At 37.6% G+C, this 24467-nt stretch overlaps 1 protein-coding gene across 1 annotated transcript; it reads left to right on the plus strand.

The window, feature by feature from the left end:
- The first annotated feature begins 19118 nt into the window (after positions 1-19118).
- On the plus strand, positions 19119-20316 carry LOC124255842 (acetylcholine receptor subunit beta-like). The gene has a single exon (XM_046689790.1). It carries the CDS (start codon positions 19184-19186, stop codon positions 20267-20269), a length of 1086 nt encoding a protein of 361 aa, XP_046545746.1. The 5' UTR covers positions 19119-19183; the 3' UTR covers positions 20270-20316.
- Positions 20317-24467: the final 4151 nt, after the last annotated feature.

Genomic DNA, 24467 nt, shown 5'->3' on the forward strand with positions numbered 1-24467 from the left:
ATTATTTCATTCATTCTGAATCAATATGTCACACTTAGATTGAATTTATGAGTATTTAATCTGTCCTTAACCTTGAAGACAGGGAAACTTCGACTTAGCCAAACTCAGTTTTACAAACACGAAGACTCCTACAGCAGCTTAAATTCACACAGCATTCTCGAAACTTTTCCATGTTCCAAAATTCCGAAGCTATATTGTTGTGTAGACCTGCCGTAGTAAAAATTCGGCAGACGTAGTAAGCAATTACCATATGACCCTTATCTATGACGTCAATGGTCAAACTCTCAGCCAATGGCGTCATAGACACCGTGAGAACTTTTCCACAAAAGGAAACAACTCATGAATATTAATGAATGCACGGCCTAGTTTCGCGGGGCACGGCCAAGTGTCTTTTGCTATTGTTTTGCTTTATTGGAATTATTTCATACATTCTGAATCAATATGTCACACTTACATTGAATTTTTTAGTATTTATTTGTCAGACATGATTTATTTGATGTTTTCAAAGTACATTAGTTTCGAATGTGGGCCAACATTCGCCTGATCGAAGTAGTGAGAGAGAGTAATCTCCCTTGAACCACTGATAATGCGGCTTCGCCAGGAACAGTGTTCTTATTGCCAAACACACCACTTCGTCCCTAGCTTCAGCCAGACGGGTGGTTGAATGGGCCCGGTTCAACCAATCGGCTGGTCACGCCAAGCCCTGAGCATTACATTATGTAATGTTGCTCAAAATTTTGAGAATTGTAACATGCTGTTTTTAAATCTTGGCGTATGTTTAGACCTTCAGAAATTCAAATACACACTTTCATGTTTTTGCCTAGAGTCGTATGCCCAGATGGCGGTGGCTCATGGGCCATTAACCTTTTAATTTTTCTGCTGGAGTATATCTTCCGGGTATCCTTGGTGCTGCAAGTCGGAGACCCGCTTGTTTTAGCATTGTCCTTGTGATACTCCATGGTGGGTAGGGAGCTCGGAAGATGAACCATTAAAAACTAACCATGGCATACGAAACCCACCTTAAAACAACACAACGTCAACTTGGCACTGATCCAGATGGTAACGACCAACGACTGTGCACATCCATTGATTACTGGCCACGTTTTCTCGTGATTGAGACTCAAGATAGCACAAGATTATAGTTCAACCCTTTTGCAATACAGAAAGGCATACAAGGCATTGCCGGTGACGATAAAAATATCAAACGTTTACGTTCAGGTGCATTACTCGTTGAGTGCAGCAAAAGACAACAGGCAACTAACCTGATGACTACTGACACATTCGTCGGCATTCCAGTATCAGTATCTACTCATGATACACTGAACATCAGCAAAGGAATCATCAGAGATAGAGATCGATTGTTTGCCGACATGTCTGATCTTGATATTGTTTCAGAAATGAAAGATGTATATGTACATACGTTAAGCGTTTTACAACACGTAAAAACAAGGAAACCATTCAGACTAACACGTACCTGTTTTCGTTTTCCTCTCCAAATGCCCCCAGATCAGTAAAGGCAGGATATTGTCACATTAATGTTGACACCTACATACCAAATTCTTTAAGGTGTTTTAAATGCCAGAAGTTTGGTCATGGTGTTAGTACTTGCACATTGTCTGTTGTGTGTGCTCACTATGGTGAGCACACACATACAACAGAAGATTGTGACAGTGACTTTAAGAAATGTACCAACTGTGCAGGCAATCACTCATCATTCTCAAAAGATTGTCCGATCTGGAAACAACAGATGGAAATAAATAAGATAAAGTTTACTCAAAATATCAGTTTTTCTGATGCCAAAAAGCTTGTCTTGCGATCGGAAATTAAGGAAACTTATGCTTCCAGAAACAACCCCAACAATAACTAAATCATCTGTAAGCTGCCAGACGAACTTTGACTTGGATCGGACATGGACGTGTCCGGAAACGTCCATTCTAGGGCACATAGCTTGTCGCCCTCGAAAATGGTGCGGGGTAGATCCCCAATTAATCTGCCTAAAAGATAGGTCTATCTAAACATATCGTGCAATGGAACTGTAGAGGACTATGGACAAATTTTAATGAAATACAGCTATTAATCCAGGATTTAACACCATCAGCGTTCTGTCTGCAAGAGACGTATCTGAAACAGACAGATCATTTTAACTTACGTCAGTTTGAAGCCTATCATTATTCTTCCCCTCCAGGTGATAGAGCCACTGTAGGTTCTACTATCCTTATAGGACAGGATGTTATTGACAACCCTGTTACACTTAACACTAATCTCCAAGCTGTTGCAGTGCGACTTACTCTGGGTGTAGCATTTGCGTTATGCTCTCTGTATATTTTGTCTGTCACATTGTTTGGCATCAAGATCAATAGTTTATCAACGGTTTTAAATGATTCAATTGATGGATCATTATTTGTGGATTATTTCAATATTTCTTGTCATGGTAAAACTAAACACACTATTGAACGCCAACTGCAGTTATGTTTAAATAAAAAAAATAAATGGTGTCTTGAAAATGGCTTTAAATTTTCTGAATCAAAAACTAATTGTATACATTTTTGTAGGAAATATAAGCCGCATCAGGACCCAGAACTATCTTTAAATGGTACTCCCATCAAAGTTGTAAAGGAGGCCAAGTTCTTGGGCCTAATTTTCGATTCCCATTGAACATTAAATCCCTTAAAGCTAAATGCCTGAAGGCACTCGATTTATTAAAGGTTGTCTCCAATTCAAAGTGGGTAGGGGATCAAACTACCCTCCTTCACTTATATAGATCATTGGTGCGATCTAAACTTGATTATGGCTCCATCGTATATGGTGGAGCCTGCAAAGCAACCTAAAACTATTTGATTCAGTCCACCACCAAGGCCTAAGACTTTGTCTTGGGTCCTTTAGAACCTCTCTTATTGATAGGCTCTATGTTGAGGCTGATGAGCCATCCCTTAACCAACGTTGTATTAAATTATCATTACAGTATATAACAAAACTCTTTTCTAACGAGTCTAATCCTGCATTTAACTGTGATTTCAATCCTCTTTATGAGGATTTATACAACAAAAAGTCTTTTCTTGTTCCGCCTCTTGGGATAAGAATTAAACCATTCATTTTTTGCTGCCGGCATTGAGCTGGAAAATATATCTCCTTCCCGTCTTCTTTCTTCTCCTCCTTGGCAGTTGGTGAGGCCTGAACTCTGACAAACTTCAGAAATCTGAAACTAATGAATTATTTATATAAACAAGAATACATTCAATTCAAAAATAAATATAATACATATAAATCCTTATTTACAGATGGATCCAAGGATGGTGGCGCTGTTGCTTGTGCCACTGTCATTGGATCCAGAACAATATCTTCTCGCATACCTGATAACAGCTCTATTTTTACAGCAGAAGCAAACACCATACTAACAGCCTTAAAATATATTAAAAAACACCCTAAATACAAACAATATATAATCGTTTCCGACTCTCTTTCGTGCCTTCAGGCTATTAAAAATCTTTCTTGCAAACATCAACTTTTAATAGAAATTATTGAATTATATAACGCTCTTGCTACTGGCCAATACGACATGGTCTTCTGTTGGTTACCCAGCCACGTTGGCATTTCTGGGAATACAATGGTGGATCTTGCTGCCAAGGCAGCACTCAAAAAACCTGTGACACCACTTCTTATTCCATACTCTGATTATAAAGCTAGCATTAGAACCTACATCCGTGATCTGATGCAAAAGAAGTGGGACACCCAAGCAGGTATTAACAAATTACATGAAATAAACCCCAATATCGGTTACACTTACTTGGGTTGTCAGTCCAGATTTGAAGAGGTCATCATACGACGATGTCGTATTGGCAACACAAGATTTACTCATGCATACCTATTGAAAGGTGAGGATCCTCCGTTTTGTATCCCTTGTGATGAGAGAACCACGGTCAAGCATGTCCTGCTTGACTGTGTTGAATTCTCCATCATAAAGGATAAATATTTCAATATCAAAACAGTAAAGGACATTTTCAATAAAGTTACTTATCATTTAATCATTGATTTTGTAAAAGAGATAGATTTGTTAAATTTTGATGTATGTTTTGTAAGTCCCAAAGGTAATGTAAGTCCCCATGGTTCCTATTGTGGTGATCTACGTTCAGATGCTGGCGATCTATAACCCGTGTTTTATAATGTATTGCCTTCTTTAATTACACTGTTTTAGTTTTACATGCTAGGTTTATGTTCATATCTGTGATACTCTGGTATTTTTACTGTCCATCGTCCACAGACTTAACTCTTCATAATGTTATCATTTTTGTATTATATAAATTGTTTTCGTCACGATATGGCTGAGATATTGCCGATGTGACGTTAAATATTAACTCACTCACTCACTCAAAATTCGAATAAATGTTTTTATTACTCCTAATTTAAGACACTTTTAATCGTAGAAAGATATTCAAATTCTAATATCTCTTTACATCTCAGATCTGCACTGTCGGAATTAAGATGTGGTAATGTTGATCTAGCAGTTGAAACTGGAAGATTCAATAACGTTAATGACAATGAGAAATTATGTTTATTTCGTAAATTGAATGACAACAATGTTATTGAAGATGAATTCCATGTAGGAAGGCGTTTCCTATTCTTGCGGTACTTACGGATATCGGCTGAAAAAATAACATAAACAATTCTTATCGTATGAATGCTTGTTGTTTTTTAAATGAAGGGTCCTCTCCTCTATCATCTACATCTATCAGCTCAGATCCACAGGTGAATTATGTGACGGTGATAAACAATGCCATCCGCCATTGACGAAATGGCTTCTCCCTATTCTCGTTTTAACGTTATTGAGTGTATGTAAGATCATCCTGCCGGAAAACAAAGTAATGATATGTCCAAGTTGGTATAAACTCCCCTGTATTCATGACAAAGATGTTGAGTATTCACCGACTTGGTTTATTACCAGTCGGTGATGTAAACTTCAGCTAAATGTCACGCATCGGCGATTTAGAAACGTGTTACCTCGAGAATAGGAAACCAGCGAGAATAGGTGACGGACTACCTTAAGTTTAACGTTCTTCTGATTTAAAGGTTAAAATATATTCAGACAAATGACTGATTTTGCCAGTTTTATCAACATAATGAAAACAAATAATGACTGTATCATAAAAGATGTTAGTATTAAATTTATTAAGCACTTCAGCACATTAGAAATGTTCCTCTTAAACAGCATGTGCACTACACTATTACTACCATATTTAAATGACTGTGCCCTTTTACTGAATAAACTTGTCTGTCTGTCTGTCATAGACTACGACACAAAAGGACTAAAATCAAATGATTCTTAAACGTACACTGAGGTTACCATGAGGGTGTGTTCTGTGATGGTAAATTATCCTGAATAAGCATTGGACTTTAATGTTTCATATATTCTCGTTATCACGATGGCATTGATTTCACAACGCGGGAGAATAATATTGTGAAAACATAAATTCTGTATATCTAATTAGACTGACTGACTGAGTTTGGTTTTACGCCGCTTTTAGCAATATTCCAGCAACATCACGGCGGGGGACATCAGAAATGGGCTTCACACATTGTACCCATGTGGGGATTCGAACCCGGGTCTTCGGTGTGACGAGCCAACGCTTTAACCACTAGGCTACCCCACCGCTCCTATCGAATTAGAAATGCAAACCCATTGTCGTCTCAGGACTCTATGGTTATCTTGTGTGGACGACCGACCAAATATACATCTGTGATGTTACTGTCCTTCGTCGACATGTTTTTATAGTTAATTGTTTTTATCTTGAATTTATAACTTTCTTAGTCTCGATTTGGCTGATATATTGCTGTTGTGACAATAAATCTTAACTCATTCACTCACTCACTCACTCATAAGTAAATGTTTTTCAAATGTTGTATTTAATATTTGTATGTTGCATATAATAGTCAGTTTAAACTTGCTATGGTTTTAACTGCAGGACATATGTTTTTTTCAATTTTATGGCTAGATTGTCAAACATTGCTGACAGCTGAAGGGATGATGTAAATCCAGCTAGGGTCCATGGAGGTAGCAAAAGTAAAGTAAGTCCACGTGGTCCCTAGTACGGTGATCTACCTTCGGTTGTTGGCAATCTATAGCCTGTTTTTATATTTTGTATTGTCATGTATAGATAAATGTTTTAGATTTAATTACTAGTTAAAATTAATCTAGTTGTTTTACTGTCCTTCGTTAACAGGTTTTTATAATCTACCTTTAATTGTTATTAATCTATAACTTGATTTAGTCACCATATGGCTGAAATAATGCCAAAGTGACTTTCATTTTTTACTCACTCACTCACTTGTTAATCTTAATGTCTGTCAGCCTGCTTGTATATACAACTAGAAATTCATTATATGCGTTTGCCAAACCAGGGACTTCAAGGGCAATTGTGTCTTACTTATATAAATAGAACTCTCCGTTAATGTGTTAAAATATTAAACGAATTAAATGCAAAAATATGTTATTTACATCTGTAACTACTAAGTAAATTCATCTGCCAAAACGCATATAATGAATATACATCAATGAATCTCATGAATCTCAGATTCGCACGAACCATGATTCCAGATTTTTCAGCACCTTATCTGTGCTCCTATGTAGGTAGGTAGGCCTTCCTACTACACGTATTTGAAGGCTAGGAAAGTGAAAAGACAAGGATTATTATACTATAGACATTTTGTGATCTGCTTATATTCGATAACTAATTAAGCTGCACTGCTTTGGCGGGAATACAGTGTGACCCAACACAAACGCTCAAATTGAATGGCTGGGTGTACATACAAATAGACAGTCGGGCATCGATTAATATCAAGTTCCAATTAGCTGCTTATTAATCAATGTCGTCATGACCACGAGAAAATATGTATTTTATAATACATATATATATTTCCTCCTTTCCTCCGAACTCTACACATAATTTGCAGGTTATCTGTGTGTGTGTTCTATGACAGTTTGTGTCTGACACGGGCTATTTCATTTACACAGGTTCTTGACGCTGTCGATCACTGCAGTTAAACATGTTATCTTTCATCGTTGGAATATACTGTTGTCTTATCTGTGTTGAAGGAAGCAGCATGGAAGCATCATTACATCAGCAAATTTTCAAAAACTATAACAAACATGTCTTACCTGGAGAAATAGATGAAGCTGTAAATGTATCTGTGGACGTGAAGTTATCTTACCTTCTTGGCTTGGATGAGAAACATCAAATGCTTTCATTAGGGATGTATTTTAATATTACGTGGGTGGATGAAGCCCTATCGTGGAATGAAACCGAATTTCCAGGTTTACAAGAGATTATTGTTCCAGATAAACAGATATGGCTTCCTCAAATTGCCATTCCGTCTGCAATGAGGACAAACAGATACCTGACTGCAGTGAATTACCATGTTAGCATTCAATCCAACGGTACTGTAGAATGGATTCCCGACTATATCGGAAATATCCAGTGTCCAATAGACACAACAAGATTCCCATTTGACAGTCAAACATGTTTATTTGACATTACACTGTGGGTATATAAAAATAAGCATGCACAGATTGTTAAGTCGAAAGTTCATGTTAAATCCATAGTGAAACAAAATGGACAATGGGAGATAAATACTGTAGAAAGCAATCTGGTTACACCCTTGGGTGAACGGAATTATATTGCCATTACTCTGGACATGCACCGGCGACGGGAGTATTACTTGGTAAGCATCATATTACCTACAGCTGTAACCTCATGTTTGAACCCCTTTGTGTTCCTGTTGCCAGCTGGGAGTGGGGAAAAGGTGGGATTGGCCACGACCCTGATGCTTTTCTACTACGTCATGCTCAGTCACATCTTTGGTAGCATCCCGGCGAATTCCCTCACTATGCCTGTATTTGGGATTTTCATTGGAGGACAGCTCGTATTGTCAGGTCTATCAGTTGTCTGTACTGTGGTTCTTCTGAAGCTGAGCCAAGACAACCGTGATATAGCAAAGATTGAAAGATCGGAAGATGGGAACACCCCAAAGATTAACTGCTTGTGGAAACGAATTGAAACTATTTTGTTTTGCGTGTTTGCAATAACTGGAATTGTGTTTTGTGGAACAGTGTTGATTCTCGTGCAACTATGATGCTGTCGGGTTATTATGTGGTACCACAACAATGAAAGGAGTGCAATTGAAAGGTACCACATTTGGTTATCAATAAGGTTTGGAAAAACGGCCTTGCGTGGTTAAATTCAATTTGTGGCATCATCCTGCTCTTTAGCTCTCGTCAGTGTAACACGCTAGGGTACCATGCAGGTAGTAGAAAGCCCCCATGGTCCCCAGAGTGGTGACGTAACTTTGACCAGCAGCCCGTTCTTTGTTATTGTATTGTTCAAAATACAAATCGAATTTTAGAGATAGATGCTAGTTTTAAATTCTTTTCTGTGATATTCTATTTGTTTTACTCTCCCATGTAATTGTACTGGACATGAATTTACAACTTGTTATAACTGATGTGACTACAACTTTTAACTCACTCACTCAGTCACCCAAGTGTGGTATCGGAACGTCGAGTGATCAATAGCCTAGATTTAGAATGTATTGTTTTGAACAGCCATATTTTAATGCTTACGTACTTGTTTTAGACAGATATCTGTGACAATCCAGTAAGTTTACTGTCCAACGGTTTCTACTTTAAAACTTGTCATTGATATATAAGTTGCAATTGCTTTAGTCACGATTTGGCAGAAATACTCTCAATTTGACATTCAATATGAACTCACTCACACACTATTCAATGTAAATTTATGGTGAATATATAGCATATTAGTTTGTGTTCAAAAGATCATATTGACGAGTTAGCTTGATTGTTCTGTGAACCAACACCAAGAATTGGCGTCTGATATCTTTGGGCTTCGTATTCATGGTATAGCTATGTGGTCAAGGTTTTATTGGTCTACTGTGATGGTGTATATCATCAGGAACTATTTCCATGTAATAAGGGGCGGTGGGAGTAGCCTAGTAATTAAAGCGTTCGCTCGTCAAGCCAAAGCTCGAACCCGGGTTCGATTCCCTACATAGGTACAATGTGTGAAGCACATTCTGGGGTCCCCCGACGCGATGATTGTGGCATATTATTGCTGAAAGTGGCGTAAAACCATAATCACTCACTCACTCCATCTAATAAGGTATGGTAAAACGACTTTACCTCAGCATGTGATGTCTGTCAGTTAAATACGTCTGACATCTGGCTATGGTTAAGTTATTTGAATGTAGAGTGCAGCTGTACATAATATCATAGTTTGTGTATTATGGTGTAACTCCTGTTTTCGGCGAAGACCCGAAAATTTGTGTTGAATCTGGCGTTGAATCAGGTGTTGAATGAAAGCAACGAAACCATTTCTATATCCATAGGGAATTTTTTATTCTTCCTTTGTGCAATCCCAATAACCCCTTAATCATAGGCAACAAATCGTCCACGTTAATCATTATGGTTGGTAATTTAGTTGATCTTTAACGCTGCGCTCAGCGGTATTTCAGCTATATGGCATCCAATCCATATAAAAAGTAGTATTTGCGCCATTTGTTTGAGGTAGGTACATATAACACATACACACTACCTGGTTGTACGAATGAATATACACGTCCGAATGCAACATATTGATTCCTGATAGAAAGCGTATACCTCAGCCATTGATCGTTCCCAGTATGGCGTAATTAAGTGACACGTGGAAACATTAACCCGAGAATAACTAGTCACCATTATCTCTCACGTGGGTTTTCCCATTACTGTGCTGTGAGGATTCAACAGTTGTACAAAGAGAGATGTAAAAAGTTATATACAACTGTTTTATGAGCACTCAAAACACTGAATTAGTTAAAAGGAATCACTTGGCAAATTCGAACCGCTTTGAACAAGGTCTGTTTTTTCTTTGTTGGAGGTTTAACGTCGTGAAACAAAGGTACCTAATACTTATATTGTCTTTCCTCACATTTCACATGTAGTTGTTCAGCATTCTACTTGCCAACATGTCCCTAGTATGGTGGTCTACCTTCAGTTGTTGGCGATCTATTGCCCATTTTTATACTGTGTTGTCCTAATTTGAAATCCAATTTTTGAGAGATTTGCTAGTTTTATTCCTTGATACTGTGATATACTAGTTGATTTTACTGTCCTTCGTCAGCAGGTGTTTATAATTTATATGTTTTATGGTGAATTCACAACTTGTTTACAGTCACGATTTGGCTGAAATATTGCCGATGTGACTTAAAATCTTAACTCACTCACTCACTTGTCAACATATAGTTGTGGTTACATGGTTGACAAACGTTTTCAGCTGGTACATTCTGTACCCGCTTCTTCAGGACTTTTAATGCAGTAACTCGCACACTCTGTAGAGATATGGCGTCATTTCACTGATATTTATTTATTTATTTATTTATTTATTTATTTATTTATTTATTTATTTATTTATTTATTTATTTATTTATTTATTTATTTATTTATTTATTTATTTATTTATTTATTTATTTATTTATTTACTATTTATTTATTTATTTATTTATTATTTATTTATGTAATTGTTTGTTTATTTATCTATTTATGTATTTACATATTTATTATGTATTTATTATTTAACTCATTCATTCATTCATTAATTAATTCATTCATTCAATCATTCAATCATTCATTCATTCATTCATTCAAGAGCCACCTCCTCGTGGTTAGTGCTGGGTAACTCTAAGCGCTCTTCAACCCCCCGTTCTAGACCCGGGGTTATATTTGGTCCACCAACCCGTTTGCCGTAACAACATGACCAATTTAACAAGAACTGATGCTAGCCTTGGTGACATGAATTTGATGGAGACATATTAGTATTGTCATACAGAATGTAAGAAGCATACATGATAAATTAAGTCACAATGTTGAAAACAACAAATAATATACTCATTTTTATCCCTGTCAATGCATGTCATGATATTGATGGAAATTTATCAAATTTTACATTGAATCTGACAAGAAAACATGAATCACCAGCACAGATGTTGATTAAATATCTTTGTAGCACTATCAGAGGTAGTTTTGTCAAATTGTTGTTTAAAAGGAACTAATTTATACATACATACTTTCAGCACCATGTGTTTAAAATGTATCATGAACATTTTGAAGAGTAACAACATGAACAATTTAAGTTAACAATAAATGGTGCTAGCTATAGTCACATGAATTTGATGGAAACAATTTAGTATTGTCATACAGAATGTATGAAGCATACCTGATAAATTCATTCACCTTGTGTTATACTTGGCAATAAGATGAGCAGCTAGCTGTTCTTTTGGGACACCATGCATTGTCTTGAACTTTGCTTTAGCATTCCCACAAAATCCTTCAATGGAATTGGTGTGGGCCGCAGTTTTTCGGTTTACATAACCATCCTTGTGTATAACAGTGTCATGTTCATACCCTGCATTTTGTAGAGAAATATATGATTTGAAGTCATCGGTAATAATTTTGGTGCCAACATCTACATGGGCAATGATTATTGGCAAGAGGGTCTCAGTTGTTCTGTCATGTACATTAAACAGAAGTACCTGTTTACTTTGTCTGTCAAACAGACCAAAGATCCAAAAGTTTTCATTACCCTGACTAGAACCCATGTTGTATTTTCTCTTCCTCCCCCATTTAGTCTCATCCATTTCCACCACATGACCAACTCCACCAAGTACAACAGGGTCATCAAGAAGAGACCGAGACATTAAATCACGGTATAGATTATACCAGTTATAAACAGTGTTCTCACACACGCTCAACACAGCGATGTGACCTGGAATGTCATGGCAAAAACATTCGCAGAAACTTCCAAATCTAACAGATTTACATTTCCTACATTTTGCGCAACGCCATACATGACCATCAGATTTGGTCTCTCTGTCTTTTTGCCATGACATGGACATTTTACAGTTTTCACATCAAGCAGGTTATTTTCTTTCATGACATCAAAGGTCTTTTCAGTGTCATTGCATATTGCACCCATCTGAATTAAATCACCCTCCATGTTGTGGCTGTGTTTCAATACATGCAATATCCAGTGAAATACTTAAATGCCCCCAAACCCAACCAGCAGCTGTATGATTTAGAATAAACACCAGTGCACAAGAGTTACTCTACCCACCAGAACAATCTTCCAACAAAAGTAAGTCCCCAAAATCGTCTCAACAGTAGAATTTTAAATCCTCCATGGGAAATGATTGCAAAGTCATACATGATGTAGGTATCCCCAAATATACGTTGAACTGCCTCATCTTCAAATGTCACATCTTGTAAGGATTCCTAAGTTGAAATATGGTTCCAGTTCACAGCAAGATTGTTCCCAATATTGGTGCGGTTAAGCATGGCAATATGAGTAATGTGTTATTGTTTCTTCTTTGATCACCAAACCAGTAATTGTTTTATTCTTCCTTCCTTGGCAGGCAAGCCGTCAGCAACTCTCCTCAGTTCATTCAAATATCCTGAGACAAACACACACAAACACATGCCCCACGTTCATCATACTTTTCAGATATTTGGTCAGTAGGGTCCTGATTGTGTAGTCAATAGTGTTTTTAAGCACTGTAAACTATACTTTCCAATTGAGACTAAAATTATGTATACTCTCATACATACAGCTGTAGTAACTATGTGCATGATGGCCGGAACTAAGAATGCCTATCTGTAAATCCACCCATCTTTTTCAGTTGAGGTGAAAAACTTGTACATCCATCTGTCTATATATGTATGTGCATATGTATGTATATGTATTTAGGAAATAAAGTTCGCTCTACCCCAATGTGTTTTGTAATAAAGTATAGTTTTGCCCTAAACTATTATAATTAAAGCACGAGGACGGTAGTCCGAGTGCTTTGATGTTATAATAGTTCAGGGCAAAACTATACTTTATTACAAAACACATTGGGGTAGAGCGAACTTTACATCTTTTCTAAGATGCTAAATTTAATACTTTCTAACGATAATTACGATTAATCTAAGGCAGAAAACAAATGACGGTGTCGGTGACCTAAATTAAGAATCCTCGCACAGGGCTAACTGGTGCGCTGTTCTAATGATGTGTCTGCCCCCCTACGTTAAGACGAACGTTACCAGAAAAAAACAAATGATAACAGTTTGATGACGGTTTACGTTCGGATTAAATATCTTCTCTGAATTATTTTAATTACATCTGTCATTAACGTAAACCATATGGGGCAGTTTGAACGTCGCATTTCTACTACCAACGTAAGTTTAGATCAGTACATCCAGATGAAGCTGAGTAGTCAAGCGACATTCCACGATTGCATTGTGGGAATGTAAACATTGCGAACGTTACCGTGTCGCTGAAAACTTGTGAGTCGAATTGAGACATTTTAACCGTCGTAAAACATAAACGTAATGTTTCCACCAGTAATGGTAGCTGCGTGAAGCAACTGCAAACCAAGAAACGGGATGCAACGGAGTAGTTTACTGAAGGAGGCCGTACGAGGCGATGACAACTGACATGCATCGTGACGTCACTTACATTGTGACGTAATGTAAAATGATTCGATTACGAGGGGGCACACTAGAATGGCGCAGTGACGGGATAACGTCATTCAATTGTTACGTCATCAAAAAACTATACCTTTATTGTCTCATAATGTATTCTTTTTTCGATTGTTCTAACCGCTAGGCATCTTAGAAATGTGTTTATATGAGAGTATATGCATATTACTGTATTATATGTGTTGTAGAGTGGAAACAAAAAATAGAAATGAAAAAAATTAAAAAATGAATATTAATCAGTGTATAGCCTAGTTTCGCGGGGCACGGCCTAGTGTCTTTTGCTATTGTTTTGCTGTATTGGAATTATTTCATACATTCTGAATCAATATGTCACACTTACATTGAATTTTTTAGTATTTATTTGTCAGACATGATTTATTCGATGTTTTCAAAGTACATTAGTTTTGAATGTGGGCCCACATCCGCCTGATCGAGGTAGTGAGAGAGAGCAATCTCCCTTGAACCACTGCTAATGCGGTTTCGCCAGGAACAGTGTTCTTATTGCCCAACAAAAACATCTGGTGGAACAATTAACCTTTTAATTTTTCTGCTGGAGTATATCTTCCGGGTATCCTTGGTGCTGCAAGTCGGAGACCCGCTTGTTGTAGCATTGTCCTTGTGATACTCCATGGCTGGGTGGGGAGCTCGGAAGATGAACCATTAAAAACTAACCATGGCATACGAAACCCACCTTAAAACAACACAACGTTAACTTGGCACTGATCCAGATGGTAAGGACCAACGACTGTGCACATCCATTGATTACTGGCCACGTTTTCTCGTGATTGAGACTCAAGATAGCACAAAATTAAAGTTCAACCCTTTTGCAATACAGAAAGGCATACAAGGCATTGCCGGTGATGTAAAAAATATCAAACGTGAAGAAGCCAGAAGTTTGGTCATGGTGTTAGTACTTGCACATTGTCTGTAGTGTGCTCACTGGGGTGAGCAGACACATACAACAGAAGACTGTGGCAGTGACTTTAAGAAATGTACCAACTGTGCAGGCAATCACTCATCATTCTCAAAAGAGTGTCCGATCTGGAAACAGCAGATGGAAATAAATAAGATAAAGTTTACTCAAAATATCAGTTTTTCTGATGCCAAAAAGCTTGTCTTGAGATCGGAATTAAGGAAACTTATGCTTCCAGAAACAACCCAAACAATAACTAAATCATCTGTAAGCTGTCAGACGAACTTGACTTGGATCAAAACAGATTCTCCTAAGATTTTGTCACCTGCAATATCTACACAAACTGCAGAACCACTTCCTGGCACGTCCCAAATCCAATCAGACCCATCTTATGACCGTGACACATCTTTAAAGGTTTCAATCAATGTCAAACGTTCAACAAATCGTTAACAAAAAGGCAAACCGAAGCCAGATTCTTTGAAGAAACAAAGTGGCAGAGCCCCAAAAGGGTCAGATGATAAAATCAAATTATTTAACAAATACGAATCACTTGAGGACATGGACGTGTCCGAAAACGTCCATTCTAGGGCACATAGCTTGTCGCCCTCGAAAATGGTGCGGGGTAAATCCCAAATTCATCCGCCTAAAAGAGAGGTCTATCTAAACATACCGTGCAATGGAACTGTGGAGGACTATGGACAAATTTTAATGAAATACAGCTATTAATCCAGGATTTAACACCATCAGCGTTCTGTCTGCAAGAGACGTATCTGAAACAAACAGATCATATTAACTTTCGTCAGTTTGAAGCCTATCATTGTTTTTCCCCTACAGGTGATAGAGCCACTGAAGGTTCTACTATCCTTTTACGACAGGATGCTATTCACAGCCCTGTTACACTTAACACTAATCTCAAGCTGTTGCAGTGCGACTTACTCTGGGTGTAGCATTTACGTTATGCTCTCTGTAGATTTTGTCTGTCACATTGTTTGGCATCAAGATCAATAGTTTTAACGGTTTTAAATGATTCAGTTGATGGGTCATTATTTGTGGATTATTTCAATATTTCTTGTCGTGGTAAAAATAAACACACTATTGAACGCCAACTGCAGTTATGTTTAAATAAAATAAATAAATGGTGTCTTGAAAATGGCTTTAAATTTTCTAAATGAAGAACTAATTGTATACATTTTTGTAGGAAATATAAGCCGCATTAGGACCAAGAACTATCTTTAAATGGTATTCCCATCAAACTTGTAAAGGAGGCCAAATTCTTGGGCCTAATTTTCGATTCCCATTGAACATTAAATTCCTTAAAGCTAAATGCCTGAAGGCACTCGATTTATTAAATGTTGTCTCCAATTCAAAGTGTGAAGGGGATCAAACTACCATCCTTCACTTATATAGATCATTAGTGCGATCTAAACTTGATTATGGCTCCATCGTATATGGTGGAGTCTGCAAAAAGCAACCTAAAACTATTTGATTTTGTCCACCACCAAGGCATAAGACTTTGTCTTGGGTCTTTTAGAACCTCCCCTATTGATAGGCTCTATGTTGAGGCTGATGAGCCATCCCTTAACCAACGTCGTATTAAATTATCATTACAGTATAACAAAACTCTGTTCTAACGAGTCTAATCCTGCATTTAACTGTGATTTCTATCCTCTTTATGAGGATTTATACAACAAAGGTCTTTTCTTCTTCTGCCTCTTGGGATAAGAATTAAACCATTCATTTCTGCTGCCGGCATTGAGCTGGACAATATATCTCCTTCCCGTCTTCTTTCTTCTCCTCCTTGGCAGCTGGTGAGGCCTGAAATCTGACAAACCTATAGAAATCTGAAACTAATGAATTACAATATAAACAAGAATATATTCAATTGAAAAATAAATATAATACATATAAATCCGTATTTACAGATGGGTCCAAGGATGGTGGCGCTGTTGCTTGTGCCACTGTCATTGAATCCAGAACAATATCTTCTCGCATACCTGATAACAGCTCTATTTTTACAGCAGAAGCAAACACCATACTAACAGCCTTAAAATATATTAAACATCACCCTAAATACAAACAATATATAATCGTTTCCGACTCTCTTTCGTGCCTTCAGGAGATTAAAAATCTTTCTTGCAAACATCAACTTTTAATGGAAATTATTGAATTATATAACTCTCCTGCTACTGGCCAATATGACATCGTCTTGGCATTTCTGGGAACACAATGGCCGATCTAGCTGCCAAGGCAGCACTCAAAAAATCTGTGACACCACTTCTTATTCCATACTCTGATTATAAAGCTAGCATTAGAACCTACATCCGTGATCTGATGCAAAAGAAGTGGGACGCCCAAGTAGGTATTAACAAATTACATGGAATAATACCCTATATCGGTAACACTGACTTGGGTTGTCAGTCCAGATTTGAAGAGGTCATCATACGACGATGTCGTATTGGCCACACGCATGTCCTGCTTGACTGTGTTGAATTCTCCATCATAAGGGATAAATATTTCAATATCAAAACAGTAAAAGACCTTTTTTATAAAGTTAATTATCATTTAATCATTGATTTTGTAAAAGAGATAGATTTGTTAAATGAATTTTGATATATGTTTTGTAAGTCCCAAAGGTAATGTAAGTCCCCATGGTTCCTAGTGTGGTGATCTAACTTCAGATGCTTCACGCAGCTAACATCACTGGTGGAAACATTACGTTTCTGTTTTACGACGGTTAAATGTGTCAATTCGACTCACAAGTTTTCAGTGACACGGTAACGTTCGCAATGTTTACATTCCCACAATGCAATCGTGGAATGTCGCTTGACTACTCAGCTTCACCTGGATGTACTGATCTAAACTTACGTTGGTAGTAGAAATGCGAGGTTCATATTGCCCCATATGGTTTACGTTACTGACAGATGTAATTAAAATAATTCAGAGAAGATATTTAATCCGACGTAAACCGTCATCAAACTGTTATCATTTGTTTGTTTTCTGGTAACGTTCGTCTTAACGTAGGGGGACAGACACATCAATAGAACAGCGCGCCTGTGAGCCCTGTGCGAGGATTCTTAATTTAGGTCACCGACACCGTCGTTTGTTTTCTGCCTTAAATTAATCGTAATTATCCTTAGAAAGTATTAAATTTGGCATCTTAGAAAAGAAATACAGTTCGCTCTATCACCATGTATAGTGTAATAAAGCACACCTTCGCCCTGAACTATGATAACGTTAAAGCACTCGGACGAAAGCGTCCTCGTACTTTAACTACAATAGTTCAGGGCGAAAGTGTGCTTTATTACATTATACATGGTGATAGAGCGAACTGTATTTCTTAATTAGAAATGCAAACCTATTGTCGTCTCTATGGTTATCTAATGTGGACGAACGACCAAATATACATCTGTGATGTTACTGTCCTTCGTCGACAGGTTTTTATAGTTAATTGTTGTTATCTTGAATTTTTAACTTTCTTAGTGTCGATTTAGCTGATATATTGCCGATGTAACTCATTCACTCACTCACTCGCTCATAAGTAAATGTTTTTCAAATGTTGTATTTAATATTTGTATGTTGTATATAATAGTCAATTTAAACTTGCTATGGTTTTAACTGCAGTATATATGTTTTTGTAATTTTATGGCTAGATTGTCAAACATTGCTGACAGCTGAAGGGATGGTGTAAATCCAGCTAGGGTCCATGGAGGTAGCAAAAGTAACGTAAGTCCACATGGTCCCTAGTATGGTGATCTACCTTCGGTTGTTGGCAATCTATAGCCTGTTTTTTTATATTTTGTATTGTCATGTATAGTTAAATGTTTTAAATTTAACTACTAGTTTAAATTCATCTAGTTGTTTTACTGTCCTTCGTTGACAGTTTTTTATAATTCATCTTTAATTGTTATTAATCTATAACTTGATTTAGTCACGATATGGCTGAAATAATGCCAAAGTGACTTTAAGTTTTGACTCGCTCACTCACTTGTTAATCTTAATGTCTGTCAGCCTGCTTGTATATACAACCAGACATTCATTATATGCTTTTGCCAAACCAGTGGCTTCAAGGGCAACTGTGTCTTACTTATATAAATAGAATTCTCGGTTAATGTGTAAAAATATTAAACGAATTTAATGCAAAAATATGTTATTTACTTGTGGCATCTGTAACTAATCAGTAAATGCATCTGCCAAACGCATATAATAAATATACATCAATGAATCTCAGATTCGCAAGAACTATGATTCCAGATTTTTCAGCACCCTATCTGTGCTCCTATGTAGGTAGGCCTTCCTACTACCCGTATTTGAAGGCTAGGAAGGTGAAAAGACAAGGATTATTATACTATAGACATTTTTGTGATCTGCTTCCATTCGATAAATAATTGGGCTGCACTGCTTTGGCGGGAATACAGTGTGACCCAACACAAACGCTCAAATTGAATGGCTGGGTGTGCATACAAATAGACAGTCGGGCATCGATTAACATTAACAAATATCAAGTTCCAATAACCTGCTTATTAATCAATGTCGTCATGACCACGAGAAAATATGTATTTTATGATACATATATATATTTCCTCCTTTCCTCCGAACTCTACACATAATTTGTAGGTTATGTGTGTGTGTGTGTGTGTGTTCTATGACAGTTTGTGTCTGACACAGGCTATTTCATTCAAACAGGTTCTTGACGCTGTCGATCACTGCAGTGTAACATGTTATTTTTCATCGTTGGAATATACTGTGGTCTTATCTGTGTTGAAGGAAGCAGCATGGAAGCATCATTACATCAGCAAATTTTCAAAAACTATAACAAACATGTCTTACCTGGAGAAATAGATGAAGCTGTAAATGTATCTGTGGACGTGAAGTTATCCTACCTTGTCGGCTTGGATGAGAAACATCAAATGCTTTCATTAGGGATGTATTTTAATATTACGTGGGTGGATGAAGCCCTATCGTGGAATGAAACCGAATTTCCAGGTTTACAAGAGATTATTGTTCCAGATAAACAGATATGGCTTCCTCAAATTGCCATTCCGTCTGCAATAAGGACAAACAGATACCTGACTGCAGTGAATTACCCTGTTAGCATTCAATCCAACGGTACTGTGATATGGATTCCCGACTATACCGGAAATATCCAGTGTCCAATAGACACAACAAGATTCCCATTTGACAGTCAAACATGTTTATTTGACATTACGCTGTGGGTATATAAAAAAAAGCATGCACAGATTGTTAAGTCGAAAGGTCATGCTGAATCCACAGTGAAACAAAATGGACAATGGGAGATAAATACTGTAGAAAGCAATCTGGTTACACCCTTGGGTGAACGGAATTATATTGCCATTACTCTGGACATGCACCGGCGACGGGAGTATTACTTGGTAAGCATCATATTACCTACAGCTGTAACCTCCTGTTTGAACCCCTTTGTGTTCCTGTTGCCAGCTGAAAGTGGGGAGAAGGTGGGATTGGCCACGACCCTGATGCTTTTCTACTACGTCATGCTGAGCCACATCTTTGATAACATCCCGGCTAATTCCCTCACTATGCCTGTATTTGGAATTTTCATTGGAGGACAGCTCGTATTGTCAGGTCTATCAGTTGTCTGTATTGTGGTTCTTCTGAAGCTGAGCCAAACCAACCGTGATGTTGCAAAGATTGAAAGATCGGAAGATGGGAACACCCCAAAGATTAACTGCTTGTGGAAACGAATTGAAACTATTTTGTTTTGCGTGTTTGCAATAACTGGAATTGTGTTTTGTGGAACAGTGTTGATTCTCGTGCAACTATGAAGCTGTCGGGTTATCATGTGGTACCACAACAATGAAAGGAGTGCAATTGAAAGGTACCACATTTGGTTATCAATAAAGTTTAGAAAAAACGGCCTTGCATCGTCCTGCTCTTTAGCTCTCGTCAGTGTAACATGCTAGAGTACCATGCAGGTAGTAGCAGTACTGTAAGCCCCCATGGTCCCCAGAGTGGTGACGTAACTTTGACCAGCAGCCCGTTCTTTGTTATTGTATTGTTCAAGATACAAATCGAATTTTAGAGATAGATGCTAGTTTTAAATTCTTTTCTGTGATGTTCTATTTGTTTTACTGTCTCATATATGTGTACTGAACATGAATTTACAACTTGTTATAACTGATGTGACTACAACTTTTTACTCGCTCACTCAGTCACTCAAGTGTGGTATCGGAACTTCGAGTGATCAATAGCCTAGTTTTAGAATGTATTTGTTTTAACAGCCACATTTTAATGCTTACGTACTTGTTTTAGTCAGATATCTGTGACAATCCCGTAAGTTTACTGTCCAACGGTTTTTACTTTAAAACTTGCCATTGATATATAACTTGCAAATGCTTTAGTCACGATAGGGCAGAAATACTCTCAATTTGACATTCAATATGAACTCACTCACACACTATTCAATGTAAAGTTATGGTGAATATATAGATATTAGTTTGTGTTCAAAAGATCATACTGACGAGTTAACTTGATTGTTCTGTGAACCAACACCAAGAATTGGCGTCTGATATCTTTGGGCTTCGTATTCATGGTATAGCTATGTGGTCAAGGTTTTATTGGTCTACTGTGATGGTGTATATCAATAGGAACTATTTCCATGTAATAAGGGGCGGTGGGAGTAGCCTGGTAGTTAAAGCGTTCGCTCGTCACGCCAGAGTTCGAACCCGGTTACAATGTGTGAAGCACATTCTGGTGTCCCCAGACGCGATGATTGTGGCATATTATGGCTGAAAGCGGCGTCAAACCATTATCACTCACTCACTCCATGTAATAAGGTATGGTAAAATGACCTTGTATGTCCTTTGAAAACGACATTACCTCAGCATGTGATGTCTGTCAGTTAAATACGTCTGACATCTGGCTGTGGTTAAGTTATTTGAATGTAGAGTGCAGCTGTATATAATATCATAGTTTGTGTATTATGCAGTTACTCCTGTTTTCGGCGAAGACCCGATAATTTGTGTTGAATCTGGCGTTGAATCAGGTGTTGAATGAAAGCAACGAAACCATTTCTATATCCATAGGGAATCTGCACCCTTATTCTTCCTTTGTGCAATCCCAATAATCCCTTAATCATCGGCAACGAATCGTCCAGGTTAATGTTATGATTTGGCTTCCATCCTTCTCCTTTTACCATTGGCAACTGTGGTATGGCGGACAGAGGCTCATTCCAATGACGTTGCCAACAGCCTCCAATCATTATGGACCGCCTCCGTGGTGTAGTGGTTAGAGCGTCCGACCGGAGAGCGGAAAGTCGAGGGTTCGATCCCCGACCTCGTCATACCAAAAGACGTCAAAATATGGTACTGTTGGTACCTGCCTGGCGCTCGGCATTAATGGGTACGATCGGCTCGGAGTCAGTATAATGTGTCTGAGTGGGGTATTCATGCTTCACTGCAGCATGGTATCTCAGTGGGCTAGCACTATAAAACCAGCTTAAGTCTGGGCTAGTACAAGCAGCCCCACATACACATACACGCGCATGCACGTCGTCATATGAGCGAAATATTCTCAAGCACGACGTTAAATCCAATTTCACCTCACCTCACCTCACCTCACCAATCATTATGATTGGTAATTTAGTTGATGTTTAACGCCGCACTCAGCGGTATTTCAGCTATATGGCGTCCAATCATTATGAAAACTGGTATTTGTTTCCCAGACACCATAACGCGTCGTTTGTTTGAAGTGGGTTCACATAACCGATACACACTACCTGGTTGTACGAATATACACGTCCGTTAATGCAACATATTGATTCCTGATAGAAAGCGTATACCTCAACCATTGATCGTTCCCAGTATGGTGTAATTAAGTGACACGTGGAAACATTAACCCAAGAATAACTAGTCACCATTATCTCTCACGTGGGTTTTCTCATTACTGTGCTGTGAGGATTCAAAAGTTGTGCAAACAGAGATGTCAAAAGTTATATACAACTATGTTCTGAGCAGTGAACGTTATTTGATGAGCACTGAAAACGCTGAATTAGATAAAAGGAATTACTTGGCAAATGTGTGCCTTTTTTAACAAGATCTGTTTTTTCTTCTTCTTTTTCTTTTTCTTTTAATTAAAGTGTCACACGAAATGTTCAGGCTCTACGGTTTCATACATAAAAAAAGAAGAAGTTGAAATAAGTTTGGCAAACGTTTTCAGCTGGTACATTTTGTACCTGCTTCTTCAGGACGTTTAATGTAACTGGCACACACTGGAGGGATATGGCGCCATTTCAACGAAATATAAAAACTCACTGATATTTATTTATTTATTTATTTATTTATTTATTTATCTATTTATCTATTTATATATCTATCTATCTATCTATCTATCTATCTATCTATCTATCTATCTATCTATCTATCTATCTATCTATCTATCTATCTATCTATTTATTTATTTATTTATTTATTTATTTATTTATTTATTTCAATTGGGTGTATGGAAATACGTAGCTATTCAATGGAACCATTTTTATTCATATTTAGTGACACTACAGTCAGCTACACTCGAGATATATGCAGGGTACCTTTAACTTATCGACTATGAACCAAACAAACCAGGAACGAACGTGCCATGCCGCCGTTGGATATCAGTTACACGACAACAGCCAGGGCGCCGTTTCACAAAGCTATTGCAGCGCTAAGACCGCCGTACCTCCTATACTATAACATAGACGTACGACAGTTGTAGCGCTACGACAGCTTACTGAAACGGGGCCAATGTCATCGAACCTGACCACCAAGCCTCAATGAAATCAAACATTGCTAGGTAGATATTGGAACTCGGACACCACTCTGGATTTTCTACTGACATCTTCTTAAAGCTTGCAGAAATGATATGTGGGTTTGGTTGAGCCGATCGCGAATAGAGATAAGAAGGATTGACATATTGTATCTGAGCACATTGCCTTTTCAAAGCTAAGGCTCGTTATCGCAGCAAACACGAGCTTCAACGTGCCCAGCTTGTTGAGGAATGTTATCTTGGAGTTCGAGTGCACTCACGTTCCTGAAAAGACCAGTGTACTTAACAAGTGGGTCAGTGGGTCAGTATGGTCAATGTTCGTTTACACGCAAGGCTTTCATTAATACTTTTGTTCTGTATAATACTGAGCCAAAAATCAAATAAAGCTGTGCTTTCACTGATTACAATTTGAATATAAAGGAAATTTTGTTGTGTGGTAATATTGAAGTATTTCTTTCTGCCAGAAACTGGGCAAAATTGGTTTGTTTGTTTGTTTTTAATTAAATATTCAAGGCTTTGATTTCTTTCAATCTTACATTTTGCTTTCCTCACTGAAACTAGCACTGCCTTCTATTTAATTTCCAAGCCACTCTCATGAGCATCATAGTCATCAGTGCATAATAAATGATTGAATGATTATTTCAAATATTTATGAAATGATTATTCAATATTATTCACTAATATTTGCCATATGAAAAGACCAGTCACACTTTGTGTAAATCAGCGGAATTATGCTAATATTAGAAAATGCAAAACATATACCAGTTATTTTTATCTATACATACTTAACGCAAAAAAATTGTGAGTGTCAGTTTAGTTTTACGCCGCTTTTAGCAACATTTCAGCAATATCACAGTGGGTAACACGCAGAAATGGGCTTCACGCAGAGTGTCCATGTGGAGAATCGACCCCTGGTCTTCGGCGTGACCCCATGGTCCCTAGTATGGTGACCTACCTTCAGTTGTTGGCAATCTATAGCATGTTTTTACATTGTCTTGTCATTTCTAGTTACCATGTTTTAGATTTAATTACCAATTTCAATTTGATATCTGGGATACACAGACTTTTACTTTCATTGTTCTACAATATAATTATTAATTGTTCTCGTCACGAGATGGCTGAAAAATTGCTGATGTTACGATAAATATTAACTCACTCACTCACTTCGGCGTGACGAGCGAATGCTTTACCACTAGGCTACCCCACCGCCCCAAACTGGAA

The sequence above is a fragment of the Haliotis rubra genome, unplaced genomic scaffold, assembly GCF_003918875.1.
Source record: "Haliotis rubra isolate DU_JTF1 unplaced genomic scaffold, ASM391887v1 Scf1158, whole genome shotgun sequence".
Classification (NCBI taxonomy): Eukaryota; Metazoa; Mollusca; class Gastropoda; order Lepetellida; family Haliotidae; genus Haliotis; species Haliotis rubra.

Coding starts and splice junctions, on each gene's coding strand:
- LOC124255842 (XM_046689790.1), top strand. CDS start 19,184: ATGTTATTTTTCATCGTTGGAATATACTGTGGTCTTATCTGTGTTGAA.